The sequence below is a fragment of the Chiloscyllium plagiosum genome, chromosome 6 (genome assembly GCF_004010195.1).
Source record: "Chiloscyllium plagiosum isolate BGI_BamShark_2017 chromosome 6, ASM401019v2, whole genome shotgun sequence".
NCBI lineage: Eukaryota > Metazoa > Chordata > Chondrichthyes > Orectolobiformes > Hemiscylliidae > Chiloscyllium > Chiloscyllium plagiosum.
In genome coordinates this window covers 5,879,550-5,898,584 of record NC_057715.1, presented here as the reverse complement: position 1 = coordinate 5,898,584, position 19,035 = coordinate 5,879,550, and the positions used below count along the sequence as shown (strand labels likewise).

Below are 19,035 nucleotides of genomic sequence, written 5' to 3'. Positions count from 1 at the left end.
GCCAGAGTTCTCACCCAGTTGAAATTGGGTGTCCCCCTCATGAATTATTCTTACTCTGGATCACTCTTCGATCTTTTCCACAACTAATCTAGAAGAAACAATACTATGATCATTTTCTCCTGGATATTCCCCTAATGCTACTTTATCCAGGTGTTTCGTTGGGCTAGGAAGTCGGGAGAGTTGAATGTCCACATAAAAAACATGGTAATGTTCAGCTGTGAAGTGCATTATCTCAGTTGTGCCAAAACAAAAATAGGGCTTTTGTGTTCTGTGTTTTAAAATAAAGTTGTCTCTCTATTACTTAATAGTGTCTTTCATTATTTTTAAGCATAACTTTTTAAGTATGAAATTTGAAATCTTCATTGTCATCCTTTCAACTATTAATTGTTTGCATTTTTTTGTTATTAGCTACAACACTCTTGCAATTCTCAATATGTCTCGTTTTATCCTCACTAAGCTTGCCTTCCCCCCCCCCCCCCTTTCCCAATCACATCACAGTATTACCTTAAAACAACTAAATACCTGATTCCAAAGAAGTAGTTGAGATCCTTGTAACAATTGAGTGTCTGTATTCTGAGGGTCTGATTTATTTGATAAGCAAAGTGCAGGGAATTATGGCTGATCAGTGACTAAAGTTAACCTGTGTAACCTTAGACATTGGAGGGCACCTATTGTCAGAGAGGGGAACTAAATACAGATACAATGTGCCCTATGCATCTCTGAGTTAAAATGGAACAAATTATTGGCATCTTCTAGTCATATGCCAGTTGCGTTTTGAGCCACAGGTTAGTTGTTGATTTCCTCCTAAGTATTTGGAGCAATTGACAAATAATAACCTAATAATTACTGACCAGTCACGACCATAACAAATTCTGCTTGTTGCTCAGGCTTTGCTGTGGTAACTAGACCCACTGATTTTTTTCTCTCCCCCCCCCCCCCCGCCCCGTCTCTCCTTTCTCAGCACATGTGTTCATGCCTTCAACAAGTGGGGTGGACCCGGCTCCCATCACACACATCTCTGTGCGGGACGATGGAGTTCCTGAAGTGGTGGAGAACGCACAAGAGATTATCCTGATGCAGGAAGCTGCCCATCAGGAAGTGGTCAGCGAATCATTGGAGCAAACCAAAAAAAGGAAAGGTCAGTCTTTGGCACAGACCAAGGAGGAGGTCACCTTCCACGTGCATTTTCAAATGAGTTGGATTGGTCAGTTGGTGGGCATACACCGAGCCGATGATGACACTGCCTCCTAGCATAAGTGTAAAATGAGAATTTTAAAAATTTGTTCACGGGGTGCGGGTATTATTGGCAAGGCTATCATTTATTACCAAACCACAATTGCCCGGAGGGTAATTGTGTGTCAGCCACATTGCTGTGGGCCTGGAGTCACGTGTAGGCCAGACCAGGTAAGGACTTCAGTTTTGTTCATGAGCCTAATGTAATTTTCTGACAATTGGCAAAAATTTGATTAGACTCCTAATTCTGGATTTTCTTTGTATTGAATTCAAGTTCCACCATCTGCCATGTTGGGATTCAAATTTCAATCCCCAGCAATAAATTATCGGGATGGAATTGTCTTGCTTTTGAGTTGGTGCATTAGCGGATTCTCTGAAATCATCATGGAAGTGTAAAATATTGATCCATTTTGAAGTTGGAATTTAATCAACAATTGTTTCATTTGCCTGGTCGTGAATTGATAGCTTTGTTGTAATCGTTCCAACCCTGGGGGAATATTTAGAGTGGAATGTATCAGTAGCAGATCATTGCAGTAAGCAAGCCAATTTGAACATGTGGGATATGTTTATTTTTAAATGAGGTATAGCAAGTTGTTCAGTGGAAATCAGGATGGTGCTGCTTTCTGAGGAAGTGTTACTCGACCTGAAACATAACCCTGATTTCTCTCCATCGATACTACCAGACCTGCTGAGCTTTTCCAGCAATTTCTGTTTCTGGTTACAGCATCCACAGGTCTTTCAGTTTTTATTGTCATGTTTAGTACTGTACAAATCCAGGGCAATTTCAAGGGGCTACATTAGGTTATCGGAGTGACATATGGTTTTACTTTTGTGCATGTGTAAAGTGTTTTTGGAGTAATTTTGTTCAACCCTTAAAATTTTACTTGCTGCAGTACCATTGCTCTTGCTCCTGCTCCTAATTCATTTCTGTTCACGTGTAAAATTAATTGAAACTTCCAATACTTGGCTTCCAGGACGGAAACCCAAAACTTTGCGTCCAGCCTCACCGGTGACAAATCCAGACCTGCCTGCGAAAAGAAAAAACAAAGATGGCAAAGGTAATCCATTATAGTTTTCAGAAACATAGAGTCAATGTTTGTAAGGATTCCAACTGAAGATAATAAATCTGTGAAGCAGCCTCTGGATGGCGCATCATTGAACCTGGAACCCAGTTTTATTGACATTGCGTAAATATACTTGCGAGGTGAAAGTGAGGACTGTATTTGCTGGAGAAAAGGGTCAAGATTAGAGTGGTGCTGGAAAAGCACAGCAGGTCAGGTAGCATCTGAGGAGCAGGAAAATTGATGTTTCAGGCAAAAACCCTTCATCAGGAATGAGTGTAGATATTCTTGTGATCCTCACGTAAGCACTTGAGCAAAGTTGAGGGTCCAGATGGAAATACAATATTGTCGAGGAGAATAGTGAGAAACAGATTACTAGACAAGATGGGATTGAAGTTCACAAGAAGGAGGTGTTAGCAATTCTGGAAAGTGTGCAAATAGATAAGTCCGCTGGGCCAGATGGGATTTATCCTCGAATTCTCTGGGAAGCCAGGGAGGAGATTGCCGAGCCTTTGACTTTGATCTTCATGTCGTCATTGTCTATAGGAATAGCCAGAAGACTAGAGGATAGCAAATGTTTCCTTGTTCAAGAAGGGGAGTAGAGACAACCATGGTAATTATAGACCAGTGAGCCTTAATTCGGTTGTGGTAAAGCATTGGAAAGGTTATAAGAGATAAGATGTATAATCATCTTGAAAGGAATAACTTGATTAAGGATTGTCAACATGGTTTTGTAAAGTGTAGATTGTGCCTCACAAACCTTGTTGAGTTCTTTGAGAAGGTGACCAAATAGGTGGATGAGGGTAAGGCAGTTGATGTGGTGTATATGGATTTCAATGAGGTGTTTGGTAAGGTTCCCAATGGTGGGCTACTACACAAAATATGGAGGCATGGGAATGAGGGTGATTTAAAGGTTTGGATCAGAAATTGGCTACCTGAAGAGAAATGTTCTTCCTGGAGTGAAGTTACTAGTAGTGTATCGCCAGGATCTGTTTTGGGTCCACTACTGTTTGTCATCTTTATAAATGACCTAGATGAGGGCAGAGAAGGATGGGTTAGTAAAGTTGCAGACAACATTAAGGTCGGTAGAGTTGTGGAAAGTGACAAAGGATGTTGTAGGTTACAGAGGGACATAAATAAGCTCGGAGCTGAGCTGAGAGGTGGCAAATGACGTTTAATGCAGAAAAGTGTGAGGTGATTCACTTTGGAAGGAGTAACAGGAAAGCAGAGTACTCAGTGAATGGTAAGATTCTTGGTAGTGTAGATGAATAGAGACATCTCGGTGTACATGTACATACATCCCTCAAAGTTGCCACCAGGTTGATAGAGCTGTTAAGAAGGCATACGGTGTGTTAGCTTTTATTAGTAGAGGGATTGAGTTTCAGAACCATGAGGTCATGCTGCAGCTGTACAAAACTCTGGTGCAGCCACACTTGAGTATTGTGTACACTTCTGACCATTGCATTGTTGGAAGGATGTGGAAACTTTGCAAAGGGTTCAGAGGAGATATACTGGGATGTTGTCCGATATGGAAGCAAGGTCTTCCAAGGAAAGGCTGAGGGACTTGAAGCTGTTTTCATTAGGGAGAAGAAGATTGAGAGGTGACTTAATTGAGACATATAAGATAATCCGAGGGCTAGATCGGGTGGATAGTGAGAACCTTTTCCCTCGGATGGCGATGTCTAGCACGAGGAGGCATTCCCTTAAACTGAGGGATGATAGATATAGGGCAGATGTCAGAAGTAGTTTCTTTACTTAGAGAGTGGTAGGGGCGTGGAAGGGCCTGCCTATAATAGTTGTCGACTTGCCAACTTTAAGGGCATTTAAACGGTCATTGGATAGACATATGGATGAGAATGGAATAGTGTAGGTTAGATGGGCTTCAGATTGGTTCCACCGGGTGGCGCAACATCGAGGGCTGAAGGGCTTGTACTGGGCTGTAATATTCTGTGTTCTAAGCGACTTCCTGGTGCCCAGCAATTGTTTTAATTCATGGCTTTTAAAGGCCATCAGCATGGATCATAAACTTTAAACATTGAGGAGAGCATTGCAATGATGTTTTTACATGTACATGACAATGCTAGTAATGATTGAAGACACCGAACTTACAGCATAGATGTCAATCTGAAACAATAATAACTCATGTATTCTTCATCTGTAGAATCACTAACATTGCTTTATTTTATAGTACCTGAGTAGAATTTGTGATTTATTTTCACAGTTACAGGTTTTTTTTGGCTTAAGCATTGAAATGAGAAGAAAGGTGACTCTTATGGTTGACACACTCCGTGCTTCTTGCAAATTAGTCGGACCTCATTTTTGTTTTCGACCAATTCTGGGAAGGTTAGCATACTCCCTGATCCTCAAACACCTGGGTGCAATACCAAATACAAAAGCTGACTCGAGGGGAAATTCTTGTGATGAAGATTGGGCTGTGTTTCATAACCTTTTTAATGCTTAATTCAACCGATGCACTCCTCATTAATGGCTAGCACAAATGGATATGCTTTACTGGAATCCAATAACAGGGAGCAACACATCGAGCGAGGTGTTTGAAATGCTTGTTTTCAGTGTTGACCAAAGTATTTGGAACATATTTGGTTCTGAAGTTGTCCCCATCAGGGTTGGTGGGGAATGTCTGATTGTTCAAAATTGGTGGCTCAACTGGCCTGCAAGAAAGAATTAAACGTGAGTCTTGGGAAGATTGATACTGAATTAAGTTTCTTCCCATTCAGATGCAGCTCAGAATGTACATCTTTCTCATTTATCATGGCCTGTTTTTTTTCTTTATTTTCCTCTGCAATGGAGGTGACAGTTTCCTCTGTTATAGAACTCAATCTGTAAGTGCCCTCAAGTACACCCTAGTATTAAAAGAAGATCAAAGTGTTATTAATATTGTTACAGTGGTGGTAAATATATGATTTGGAGATGCCGGTGTTGGACTGGGGTGTACAAAGTTAAAAATCACACAACACCAGGTTATAGTCCAACAGGTTTAATTGGGAGCACACTAGCTTTCGGAGCGACGCTCCTTCATCAGGTGATTCATCAGGACAATCACCTGATGAAGGAGCGTTGCTCCATTAGCTAGTGTGCTCCCAATTAAACCTGTTGGACTATAACCTGGTGTTGTGTGATTTTTAACATGGAAAATATAGTTGGTCAAATTTAACTTTAATTATGTCACTTTTTCACCTGATAGCTTTCATTGATGAAAGTGTTTTTTAAAAAGGATGATACATGGGTTTAGGATGGCTCCAGTGATCATTTGACCACAGATTGGGACAAGCTCCTGGAGATTACTATGCAACGAAGGGAACTGTCCGCGCGTAAATTACCATTTTTATCTGAAGACAGTTAAACTGCACAACTGAGTCAGTTTCAAGAATTCCTCTGCATTTGTGTTGAATCACATATGTGTGATTTTCACATATAGGGAAATGGAAGGCATGCCTTGTGAGTTAGCGAGCTTGGAAGGACACTAGTATCAGACACGGCAATACGGACACCACTATCTTTCAGCAACTGCTTTTGAGCAGCAGCACACAATGGGAAACATGGATTGATAATAGCAAGGACGTGAAGCCATTCATTCTACCTATTTCAACCTCCACAGCAGCCAGTGGAGATGTAAATTAAAATAAACAACTGTTCACCCAGTCACTCAAACTTTGCCACTACTGAGGATCGCAGCCAATAATTAAATAACTGACTGGTGGGTTAAAAGAAAACTAACCTCTCAAGGTATTCAAAGCCCTTTAACCTGGGCAGCCTCCATCCTTCCTATCTGTATCATACACACTCTGAGCTGATAAACATATTACCTGTATTTGTTTGTGTCTGTGTTTGATGTGTTTTTATTATTTGTTTTTCCTCTGAGTGAGCAGGTAATAAAATTCTTTTGCTTTACTCAAAACCTTGTAATTGGCTTTCATGTGACCTAGTTGGCAGGGTTTGTCGTTTGAGTATTATACTGCATGTTAAAAAATAGAAATATTTATTGCAACCAAGGATTTAAAAGAGGAGAGCAAATTGACCTTCCTTCCCTGGCCATAACAGTATGGAGGGTCATTAGGTTACTGCAGAAGGTTTTGAGGATTTGCTGGAGGCGGTAATACTGCCCTTGGATAATGTATATGCTCGGTTGCTCTCATTCCCTTTAACTCTCCATCAGTGAAAATTGTAAGATGTCCAGCCTTTTGCAAAGGCCAATAGTGTGGCTTCAGTTCTTCTTATGTATTCCAAAAATGTTTTTGGTCCTAAAAAACTAATGTTTCATGGGAAACTGAAGGATTGTATGTTCAGTGCTATACTTTGCGTATGTGCATTGGGGCGGGAGGAACGTTGCATAGCCACAGGTATCCTGTTTGAAACCGATGGCCTACCTTTGGGCAACATTATAGATCATGTCGTACTATCTACAGTTCTTCTCATCTACCAGCATTTATCCCTCTGTCAATATCATCAGTCTTGGCCCAGTGATAGCACTGTTCTCTCTGAGTCAGGAAGACATAGAGGCAAGTCCTACTCTGGAGTAGACCGACCCTCCTGTGCATTACTCAGGGTATGCCTCAATGTCAATGATGCTTCTTTTCAGATGAGGTGTTAATCTGATACCCTGACTTCCTCTGAGATGGATGTCAAAGATGCTATTCAAAGAAGAAAACAGCTCTCCTCAATGTGTTGACTGGTATTTTGTTCCCGATCAACATAATCTGTTTTGGTAATCAGGTTGTTATATTATTGCTTGGTTGGGTGTCTGCTTTGCACAAATTGGCTACCATGGTTGCTCTATTTCATTGGTTGTAAAGCATTTTAGGGGAATCATGAGATTGTGAAAAGGTCGAGCCTTTTATTAACCTTTTCATCAAAAAGCAGCTCTGTCTTTGCTTTACGGTTTGGTCTTTTGTATATAATAATTGCCACATTTGCTACAATTGGCTGTCCTTCATCAAATGTACATTTACCTTCAATCTCAACCTCTAACAGCATTATTATACAATTGCAGGAAACACAATCTACCTCTGGGAATTCTTGCTGGCATTGCTTCAGGACAAGAGTACATGTCCGCGATACATCAAATGGACTCAGAGAGAAAAGGGCATCTTCAAGCTGGTTGACTCAAAAGCTGTGTCCAGACTTTGGGGAAAACATAAAAATAAGCCAGACATGAACTACGAGACGATGGGTCGAGCTCTCCGGTAAGTTACTCTGTTGTACTAATAGAGTGTGAAAATCCAGCACATATCAGGGAAGGGTCAAGTCTGTTACTGGTAGGTATACAGGAGGAATGTAGCCAGCAACCATTTTAGATTTTTACTTTTCCTGAATTTGACCTGCAAAATTCAGAAGGGGCATCATTCTGAAATGTTGAGAAGTGGTCTTTACACTCAAAGTGGGCAATGAAGCCGTATTCATTCCGAAAACCAACTGCTGTACTGGGTTTGAAAACCAAGGCTGGAAGAGGAAATTTGAGAAATCATGAAGCATTTAAGAAAAAGGATTTCATGAAACAAAATGTACTTGGTTCTCCCAAAACTCAGGAGGAAGTGCAAGACCTAGCTTTTTACAGGATGGACCCAAACGCCCTGTGGCTCCTGAGGGCTTCCTGTTCTGAGCCTGGAAAACCTGCCTCTCCAAGCCTCTAGCAGCACATTTCCTCCATGGAACCAGCTGGATGTAGGCCCAGGCTATTACTCTATCGGCTTGGTCAGTAAATTATGTTACAAACTACTTTCAGTGATGAACAGTGAAGTCCTCCATTCCGAGTGTTTTCTGTGCTCATTGCACATTTAATGGTTTATTCCATGGGTATGCATCGTCGTGGATAGCTGATTGTTATAAAGGTGGTAACCACCATATTTCTTAATCTGTCACTGGACTCTATTGTATATAGTACTGTCAGGGCTGCTGATGTGTCATCGCCTCAGAGATGTTGATGGAAGTGGAGTCTAGCATGTTGGATGAATCATATGATTCTGAGTATGGGGTAACCTTCAGGCTGTTGCTTGTCTTGTTGATGTGATGGCTCTCCCAGTTTCTGCACAAGTCCTCAAGTGTAAGCTGGGTTTTCAATGCTGGATGTTCCACCTGGCTTTACATTTTGACGTTTTCAGAGCAGTTTAATCCAACTTGAGTAGTTTGCTCAGCCATTTCAGGGGGCGTTATGGGTCTCCCGTAAGCCTCAGACAGGATAGGAATGGTAGACCTACTTCCCTGAAGGACATGGTAAAGCTGATAGGCTTTTATGATAATCTGGCAGTTTATGGTTAATAAGACTAGTTTCCTATTCCAGGTACAGTAAATTCTTCGAGGAGAAAGTGAGGTCTGCAGATGCTGGAGATCAGAGCTGAAAATGTGTTGCTGGAAAAGCACAGCAGGTCAGGCAGCATCCAGGGAACAGGAGAATCGACGTTTCAGGCATAAGCCCTTCTTCCTGAAGAAGGGCTTATGCCCGAAACGTCGATTCTCCTGTTCCCTGGATGCTGCCTGACCTGCTGTGCTTTTCCAGCAACACATTTTCAGCAACAGTAAATTCTTCTGCTGGTTAATTCTCCTCCTTTATCTCTTCCTGCCGATTACACATTCTTCCAACCCATCTGCATTGTACTGTCATGGCAGTATCTATCTATCTGGAGTTAAAGCCTTGTTTTTCAACCTCCTGCTGGCTGTCCCATCTCCAGTACTCATCTCATCACTTGGCCTCTGTTTTCAACAGATGCTTATACCATTTTAGTCCCTTCTCCCTTTTTGGTTACTTGGTTGATTGCTTCCATAGGTCCCCTGATGTACCAGATCCTGACTTTGAGCTTTCTCATTACTTCACCCATCCATCTCAGAATCTTCGTCAGTGAGCATCCAGTCGCTGTTCCCCTCTCTTCTCGATGTTGTTGTAAGTCCCTACACTCTATTGCAAGGCTACTCTCACCATTTTCTTGTCAATTTGTCAGGTCAGCTTCAATGGTACTTTTCTTACTACACCATACTCATCTGCATTTCTTCCAAACCAGAATTAATCCATTCCTTAATTTCTGTTCATGTATTTTTGTCATTGTGGATAGCTTGGGAAAGTTGGTGTTAGTCTCCATAGAGAAGATTAAGAGAAAATTTCTATGGAGGTGTTAAAATCATGATAGGACTGGACAGAGTAGATCAGGAGTAACTGTTCATGGTAAAAAGTTGAGATCCAGAGGACTCCAAATCGAGGTGATGGGCAAAAAAAGCAGAGGCAGCAAGAGGAAATGTTTAACGGAAAAGGGTTAGGATCTGAGATGCTCTGCTTGAGTGTAACAGAGGCCGATTCAATCTGACTTTCAAACAAGAACTGGATGTTTATCCAAGTCCCATTGGATAACATTGCATATCTGTGAGGAAGGAGACAGTCATGGAGTTGCCTGGAGTTGCGCTTGCCTGGAGCTAGCAAGGATGTGACATGCTAAATGGTCTTCTGTGCTGTAGCATAATGTGTAGATTAGAGGGCAGGATCTGCTCTGTGAATAAGTTTTAGAGTTTGATTTGTGTAATTTTGTGTTCTGTATCTTATGGATTTTATTTGCGTTGCATTTCTGAATGATTGACAGAATGATTGTGATGGAAAAAGTTAGAAGTTTGAGTTAATAGGATAAACTGGATAGGGCTGGGAGTTTGTTCACTGGAGCGTAGGAGGTTGAGGGGGTGACCTTAGAGGTTTATATAGTTTACAAAATTATGAGGGGCATGGAGAGGGTAAATAGACAAAGTCTTTTCCTTGGGGTCGGGGAGTCCAGAATGAGAGGGCAGAGGTTTAGGGTGAGACGGGAAACATACAAAAAAGACCCACGGGGCAGCATTTTCACGCAGAGGGTGGTACATGTATGGAATGAGCTACCAGAGGAAGTGGTGGGGGCTGGTACAATTGCAACATATAAGAGGCATTTGGATGGGTATCTGAATAGGAAGGGTTTAGAGGGATATGGGCTGGGTGCTGGAAGGTGGGACTAGATTGGGTTGGGATATCTGGTCGACATGGATGGGTTGGTCCGAAGGGTTTCCATGCTGTACCTCTCTATGACTCTATATAATCATGAGGGGCATAGATAGGGTGAATGGAGTCATAGAGAGCAAAGATCTTTTCATTTGGGAGGGGAGTTTATAACTAGGGGGCATAGTTTTAAGGTGAGAGGAGAGAGATATAAAAGGGACCTGCGATAGTTCCAACGCTTTCACACAGAGGGGTGTTCGTATGTGGAATGAACTGCCAGAAGAAGTGATGGGTGCAGGTACATTTTAAAAGACATTTAGACAAGTATATGAAGAGAAAAGGGTTAGAGGGAAATGGGCCAAACACCAAGTGGGGCTAGGTTCATTTGGGAAACTTGGTTGGCATGATCGAGTTGGACGAAAGGGTCTGTTTCCAAGCTGTATGGCTCTAAGTATCTTCGTCACCTTTACTGTTTAGTCCAGAAGCTCTAGAAATCCTGTCTTAGTTTAGAATCATTTTAAGTATGATGTATTTGCATATATTTCCAAATTTGAATACTTCTGTACTTTCTTTGCAGGTATTATTATCAACGAGGAATCCTTGCCAAGGTGGAGGGACAGCGGTTGGTCTACCAGTTCAAAGAGATGCCCAAGAATCTGGTAAACATTGATGATGATGACCCCAGCTTCACTTCGGAAACCCAAGAGAATCCTCCTAATCTTGCAGCCTACGTGCTTCCATCAGCTTCAGCATCCTGTTCATCTCCAACTGTCCTGTCCTCAGTTGTCATGAGTAGTGTCCAAACCCAGCAACCCAGGGCTACTTCGTGTGTGATGTCAGGTGTTAAGAAAGCTTTACCGCAGCCCACTCCCGTGGTCACGCCTGTGAAGGCAGCAGTTGAGGAGAGGCCAGCACACCTACTGCCGCCGGAAATGGTGAAGGGTGTACAACCCACTCAGAAGCTGCAGCCAACCAGCGTCCTCAAGACCGTACAGGTTGTACAGTCAGCATCGCCTCGCCACGAAGGCCAAAAGGTCATCACCAGAAACGTACCCGTCTCCGCACCAATGAATGTGTCAGCTCCTCAGTCAGTGAGGTAAAGACAAGTCATTGCTCTAAAACTGAGTTCCTAAAGAGAACAAAAGGTCGAACACCATTTCTTGATTAGATGAAATAACAAAGAAATCGTAAGGTTTGGAATATGGCGGGGCATATTCCAAACTAAGAGGCAGAAGCTTAAAATTAGAAACCGAGTATCCTGGAGAAAATGAGAATGAAAACATAATACTGAGTTCTTTTTCAGATCATAAATTCATTCCTCACATTTTGTCTCTGTTTCTTTGCACATTATAATTTTTCCCTTACTTTAATTTTTCAGGCAGCAGCATAGCTGCTCGAAATATATCTTTTGTTTCTTTTCTTTCCTTATCACCTCGTTGCCCTGTAAGACGTGACTCTTCTGTCATTTAGTTTCAACTAGGTAAAAACAAGGACTGCAGATGCTGGAAACCAGAGTCTAGATTAGAGTGGTGCTGGAAAAGCACAGCAGGTCAGGCAGCATCTGAGGAGGCAGGAAAATTGACGTTTCGGGCAAAAGCCCTTCATCAGGAATAGAGGCAGGGTGCAGGGTGGAGAGATGTCACTTAGTTTGTCCTGTCTTCTCCCTGTCTTTTGCAGAGTTTCCCTTAGTCCTGTCCCACATTACATCTCACATTTCCCCATTCTGAAAGGCAGGTCAGTGAATTGAAGCTCCAAACTCTGTCCACACACTGCCTGACCTGACCACTTCGAAGGTTCCCTGCTTTTCTTTCAGTTTTTCAACATCTAAATGCTTTTCACTTAGAAAAGTTATGAAGCTCATGTTTCACACAATGTTTAATGAAATTTTGAACACCTCTCCCAAAAGTCTCTGGATGCTCAGCCAATTAGTTCAAGGTTGAGGTTGATAAAGTTATTGCGGGATATGGGCAAAACTGAATAAATAAAGATAGAACGGAATGATGGATCAGGCTTGAGGAGATGAATGGCCTGCTGTCCGTATATTAGTGTTACTATCCATCACTTCAAACTCGTAAAGGCTAAAAGGTCAGGTGGCTCAGTGGTTAGCAATGCTGCCTCACAGTGCCAGGGATCTGAGTTCGATTCCTGCCTCGGGTAACTGTCTGTGTGGAGTTTGCACATTCTTCTGTATCTGCGTGGGTTTCCTCTGGGTGCTCTGGCTTCCTCCCATAGTCCATAGATGTGTAGGTTAGGTGGATTGGCTACGCTAAATTGCCCGTAGTGTTGAGGAATGTGCAGACTATGTGGATTATCCACAGAAAATTCAGTGATAGTGTATGGGGATGAGTCTGGGTGGGATGCTCTTTGGAGTGTCGCTGTGGACCTGATGAGCCAAATGATGAGCCACATCATAGAAATTATGTGATTCTTTGATTCTTTAAAATGATTTCTGGACTAAATTGAACTCGTGAAACCTGAATTCCAAAAGGCGGCACAGTGGTTAGCACTGCTGCCTCACAGCACCAGGGACCCGGGTTCAATTCCAGCCTCGGGTGACTGTCTGTGTGGAGTTTGCACATTCTCCCCGTGTCTGCATGCGTTTCCTCTGGGTGCTCCGGTTTCCTCCCACATTCAAAAGATGTACAGGTTAGGTGAATTGGCTGTGCTAAATTGCATCACAACTAATTGTACTTAAAAAGGAGAATTGATTGTGTAGGTTTTACTGAATCCTTTGAATGTGATCAAAATATAATTCTTCCCCTGTGATTGATTTATTAGAGTTCTTATACAGAGTCAGCTCGATTTGAAACATTAACGTGCTTCCTCTCCTTAGACGTTGTCCGGCCCATTGAGATCTCCAGCACTTGTTGTTTTCAGTATAGATTCCAGCATTTGCAGTAATTAGCTCCTATATTCTACTTCAGAATAGTAACAGTTAACCAACCAACCTTACCCATTAGTGGATCCAGAAATGTAGACCTTCACTAGTGACTGGTGATTCTCACACGTTTATATATATCCCAATATGCCAGTGTGTTGGTAGTTAATGTGGTCAAAATGCATATCGATTGATACCACGATTTTTTTCTAAAGTTAGCAGTGTCCCTACATGATTGAAGTCTCTTGGGTATTTATTGCCAGCATTTTTTTTAGTTAATGGGCAGGGTCAATAAAGTGCAGAGCTGGAGAAGCATAGCAGGTCAAGCAGTATCAGAGGAGCAGGGGAGTCGAGGTTTCGGATCGGGACCCTTCCCCAGGAGCAGCTTAACCTGCTGGGCTTTTTCCAGCTCCGCACTTTATCAAAGCTGACTCTCCAGCATTTGCAGCCCTCACTATCCCCAACTTTGTGGGCAGGGTTATTGTGATTTGACTGTGTATCGCAATTAGATGAAGCTCGCCCTGAGTTGCAGAGTCTTTTTAGAAAGGTGGATGGTATTGACGTGTGCAGACATGAGTTAATCATGAGAATAAAATACCTCCATGAGATTGATTTGTTCTGAAGCAGTTAAGAGAGAGTATTTTCACCAGCCTTCCATATGATACTTCGTTACATTGAGCTTTCTGGAAGCAGGGCAGGAGAATCCACAAATTAGCCTCTGTTGGTTCTGAACAATCAGGCTGCAAACGTCCAGATATAACAAAGGCTGAATGTTGTGTCCTAACTGCACATGAGCTGGGATTGGGCCACCAGAAATTAAGGTCTGTTTTGTATTTTTTGATTTTTCTCATAGAGAAACAATTCATTCTGCAAATGAAGTGATCAGGATATCGAAGGAGAGTATGCAAGTTGATTCATGCTCTGGACCAAATATTCAAGGGAAATGGAACTATGCAAAAAAGTTGTTTGACACAATATAATCTTGTTTTATGATTTTTTTTAAACAATGTAGACACCCAAATGGTACTAAGTTCCACTGCCCCTTTACCGCTGAATTTATAACACTTAAACACTGTCAGAAGGTGCTAGAGTTCCTGGTCTGAGGTTAGCAAGTCAACAAAGGTTCAAACTAGAAGTATTTGAAAAATAGCCATTTGGAAACCAGGGAGAAGCAAGAGAAAAATTTCCAGATACAGCGTATTTTAAAAGAAGTTTATTTTATTAGATAAAGTCACACATGAAGTGATGACTTTGGCCACTGAGCATCTGTTGCTACAAGATGACTTGTAGCAGTAGTTTTTTTGGGGGGGAAATGATAGCAGAATAGATCCATTTGTTGCGCGCATACATGTGCACAGATTCCCACAAATAGTAACAAATAAATGAGAAGGAGGATAATGTCTTTTTGACAGGCTGCTTTAAATGGTCCAAAATGCCAAAAGTATTCCTTTAAGACAAAAATATAGTCGCACAAGATACTGAATATCATCCTGATCTGTTAACTTTCTTCTTTCCCCAGAACAATAAAGCTGTCATCACAGGTTCCCGTGGTTGTGTCACCAGGAACTCAACGAGTTGGTACAGTCACGTTACAAACTGTCCCCCTAACAACTGTGATCACGAGCACTGATTTAGCCATGTCCTCGCCCAAGTTTGTTTTCCAAACAGTTCCATCGTCTCATCCGGTCACTGTGCTGAAAGAAAACATTGCTTTGCAAGGGAGTTCGGTCTCTGCCAAGATAGTTACTCCAACATCTCTCGCTCTGGGTGGTACCAGTGATCAGCAAGTTCTTCCAACCAGTTCACAGATACCAAATAATGGGACACAAGCTCTGCCATCACCTGGTGCACTGAGCGCTGCCACTCCAGTCGTGACCTTTGCAGCTACCAGTCAACACGTGGTGAGCCAACCACAAGGCACTGTCTTTGCATCTGTCATCAAAGCACCAGAGACGAAACAAGTTTCGACCAGGCAGGAGAGCCAGGAAGCAACCAGCCAGCAAGTCGAGCATGGAACCCAGCAGTCCCATGTCATAGTGCTCACAAATGCGGGTATGCTTCCCAGCCACATGGTATTTAGAGCAGGTGAGAACAGAGTGGTGGACACACAGTGACTTTGTTAGGCTTCCCTTTCTCGTGCCCCATTCCCACCTTTTTTCTTTAAAGTAAAGCTCGATCTAGAAAAATATAATTTCAGGTTGGTTGACTAGATTCAACTCAACGTGTGTAGTTTAACGTTGTAAATAAAGGGTTTGCAGGTAAAAGGTGCTACTAAACTGGAGGAGGCAGTGGATGACGTGAGAAACATTATCTTAGGACAACCGTTCAATGTTTTGGTTACCTGTTTTGTATGAATTTCTTATTAGGGAAGTTTGGAGTGGTAAAAACTGAATTTCTTACACTTATCAAGCACACTACCCTGCATCTAGGCTATAATTTGATCCTGCCAAACGTTAACTGTATGTCTGTAGCCATTCTGCATTGCCACAGCATGGCCTTTGTTTGGGAAGTTCCACTTTGTTCGCACTGGAATTGTTTGTGTTAAATTTTATTGCATTGTAAATATGGGATCTGTCGGCAAGGCTCAAGAGAGCTTCATTGAAACTTAAAAGTTAGCGCTGTTACGTACCTTGATACTGATGAATAAGCTTCGTTTTTGCTCAATTTTAAACAAAGTCAAAATAACGTTTTGTTAACCTGATGAATTTAAAATGAAACTGAAGTACTAGAAGACTGAAGTTGTTTTGTTGTGATCTTATTCTTCATTGTTTGTTGTACAGTCTTCACTGGGAGTCTAATGGGTAATTGAAGGAGATAGTATTTACTTAGAAAAGCATTTATTCCTACTTCATTCTTAAAGGGCTTTTGTTTTCTTTTTGTAGCAGAAACCTTCAACTCAATTGTGTAAATATTAGGAAACATTTTATTTCTTTGCTTTTGTAAATAATGTATATCGTGTTCTATTTTTGAGGTTGAAACAATATTTGAAAACTCTGCCAGCTTTTTAAAAAAACAAATTGAGGTACATTTTATATTGTTTTTGATTTGATTAAAGGAAAACCACTGACATTTTCACTAGCTCCAAGTTCAAAAGTAAAAAAATAAACCATTTTAGTTGCTACATATTAGTGTGTTTATAATTTCAGTTTGTGTGTGATTGATTTATGCCAAATCAAGGGCCTTTTTCATTGAATTCTAAATCCTATTCAAAGGTGTACTAACTAATTATTTGCTATTACAAGCTTGGTTGTTACAATGGAACACGTGATTTGCAGGAGCCAGTGTTGGACTGGGGTGTACAAAGTTAAAAATCACACAACACCAGGTTACAGTCCAACAGGTTTATTTGGAAGCACTAGCTTTCGGAGTGTTGCTCCTTCATGAGGTGGTTGTGGAGCATAAGATTGTAGGGCACAGAATTTATAGCAAAAGTTTACAGTATGATGTAACTGAAGTTATATATTGAAAAAGATCTGAATTGTTTAAGTGTCTCATCTTTTAGAATGGGCATGTTGGTTTCAGTTCTACACCATACAACCTTGTCACGGTAGATGCTGCAAGATGTCTCTCAGTGTTGACACAGATACCACCATTACACGTGGGGACACCTCCCACCATGTACGTGGCAGGTACTCATGTGACTCAGCCAATGGTGTCTATCTTATACACTGCAGGCAAGGATACCTTTAGGCATAGTACATTGGTGAGACTGAGCAGAGGCTACGGCACCAGATGAATGGGCATTGCACAAAAATCAACAAACAGGAGAGTTCCCTCCCAAATGGAGAACACGGTGGTTAGCACTGCTACCTCACAGCACCAGAGACCCGGGTTCAATTCCCGCTTCAGGCAACTGTCTGTGTGGAGTTTGCACATTCTCCCCGTGTCTGCGTGGGTTTCCTCCGGGTGCTCCGGTTTCCTCCCACAGTCCAAAAATGTGCAGGTTAGGTGAATTGGCCATGCTAAATTGCCCATAGTGTTATGTGAAGGAGTAAATGTAGGGGAATGAATCTGGGTGGGTTGCTCTTCGGAGGGTCGGTGTGGACTTGTTGGGCCGAAGGGCCTGTTTCCACACTAAGTCATCTAATCTAATCTACCTGAAAAAAAAACACTTCAGCAGTCAGGGACATTTGACTTCGGACCTTCGGGTGACCATCTCCAAGCAGACTTCGGGACAGGCAACAACGCAAAGTGGCTGAGCAGAGGTTGTTGGCCAGTTCTGGTACCCATGGGGATGGCCTCAATCGGGACCTTGGGTTCATGTCACACTGCAGGTGACCCCACTGCACCACACGCATGCACGCACACACCGACAGACACTCCTACGGCGACACACACACACGTGCGTGCACACGTGCACACTCCTATAAACCAATAAGCTCACGGAGACTGTCTCTCATAGGCTCACACATACACTCCCACACTCTCACATGCATCTTCTCACAGACTTATACCCCTTCACACACACTCACACATACACATCCTCTCTCACAGACAGTCATAATCCCCCCCACCCCCAACACAGTGTGCACACGCGCACACAGACACACAAGTTTGTGGAGTGAATTTGAACTTGCTGAATTACATTTTATTTTGCTCAAAAACTGCATGAATCCACGTAAAATTCTGTAAAACACATTTTTAGATTAGAATCAGTCTGAACATTGGGACACAGACAGCCTCACCTTCAATGCATTGTCTGGGCTAACATGGCACCTATTGTTAAAGTTCACTTGAGAATGTAACTTTAAGGAAGTTCTGACATTTGCATATGAAAGAACGAAAACCAACCTGCCCATTCTAAAAATGAGAGACTTAACAAACTATCCAGGTCTTTTTCAATATATAATTTCAGTTATATCACACTGTAAATGTTTGCTGTAAATTCTGTGTCCTACAATCTTACACTCCACAACCACCTGATGAAGGAGCAGCGCTCTGAAAGCTAGAGCTTCCAAGTAAACCCGTTGGACTATAACCTGGTCTTGTGTGAGTTTTAATGGAACACAATTGCCAATACTTTGCTTCTGCTCCAAATGAAATCCTTTACTGTCTAAATTTTTTTTGTTGCATAATTCTGTCAAACCATGATAAAATCCAGTGTAGGTTCTTCTAGAAAGATGCAGCTTGTGTATTGCTGAACTAGATTGATTAGCAAAGTCCAAAGCTTAATCCCTTTTTGTTGTTTGATGACTGTTGAATCAACACTGCATTTCAGAACAGGAAGTCATGTATTTACAAGTTTGTGACCTTAGGATAAGCTAATTCACATCCAAGTGTCTTTCACGTATAAACACAGCAACAGCATACAAAACAGCAAACTGATAATGACAAGTAATCTGTTTTGTGGATACTTAAGGGCTAAGTATTGATTAGAACACTGTCATAGGGTCTCCTGAATTTCATCAAGAAGGCAGCCCAGAGCACTATCGTGTATCATTTGAATGACAGCTCCAATGACAAGCAGCTTCCCCCTCAGATTTACAGAGAAGAGTTTAAACCTCTGACATGGGAATCAAGCTCCACAACCTCCTGACTGTACAACTATGCATTCAAACCACATGAGTATCAGTCAATGGCCATTTCCAATATGAAAATCTAACTACCTCTCCTTGACATTAGACACTGTTAACATTGAATTCCCCCACTACCAATATTCAGTGGATTTACCATTGACCAGAGACAGCACTGAACCAGCTATGAGTTACTTCAGATAAGGCCAAAGTATTTGCATCCAACTTCAGCCAGAATGCTGTGCAGATGACCCATCCTGTCTTCCTGCTGAGGTGCCCAGCATTACAAATGCCAGTCTTCAGTAAATTTTGTTCACTCCATGTGATAGCAACTCTCTCCAAATTTTACAGGTGCATCATAGACAGCATTCTATATCACAGCTTGGTACG

The 19,035-nt window shown here is 41.9% G+C and overlaps 1 protein-coding gene across 4 annotated transcripts in view; it reads left to right on the top strand.

Moving 5' to 3' along the window:
• LOC122550440 (ETS-related transcription factor Elf-1-like) overlaps window positions 1-16,253 on the top strand; it is a 140,696-nt gene extending 124,443 nt beyond the window's left edge. For all 4 annotated transcript variants that reach the window (XM_043691174.1, XM_043691175.1, XM_043691173.1 and 1 more), the window contains 5 exons: window positions 962-1,138; window positions 2,208-2,291; window positions 7,303-7,495; window positions 10,832-11,350; window positions 14,652-16,253. In XM_043691174.1, the coding sequence (XP_043547109.1) occupies window positions 962-1,138; window positions 2,208-2,291; window positions 7,303-7,495; window positions 10,832-11,350; window positions 14,652-15,246 (1,568 nt within the window). In that variant the 3' untranslated portion in view covers window positions 15,247-16,253. The remainder of the gene's footprint in view (window positions 1-961; window positions 1,139-2,207; window positions 2,292-7,302; window positions 7,496-10,831; window positions 11,351-14,651) is intronic.
• Window positions 16,254-19,035: the final 2,782 nt, after the last annotated feature.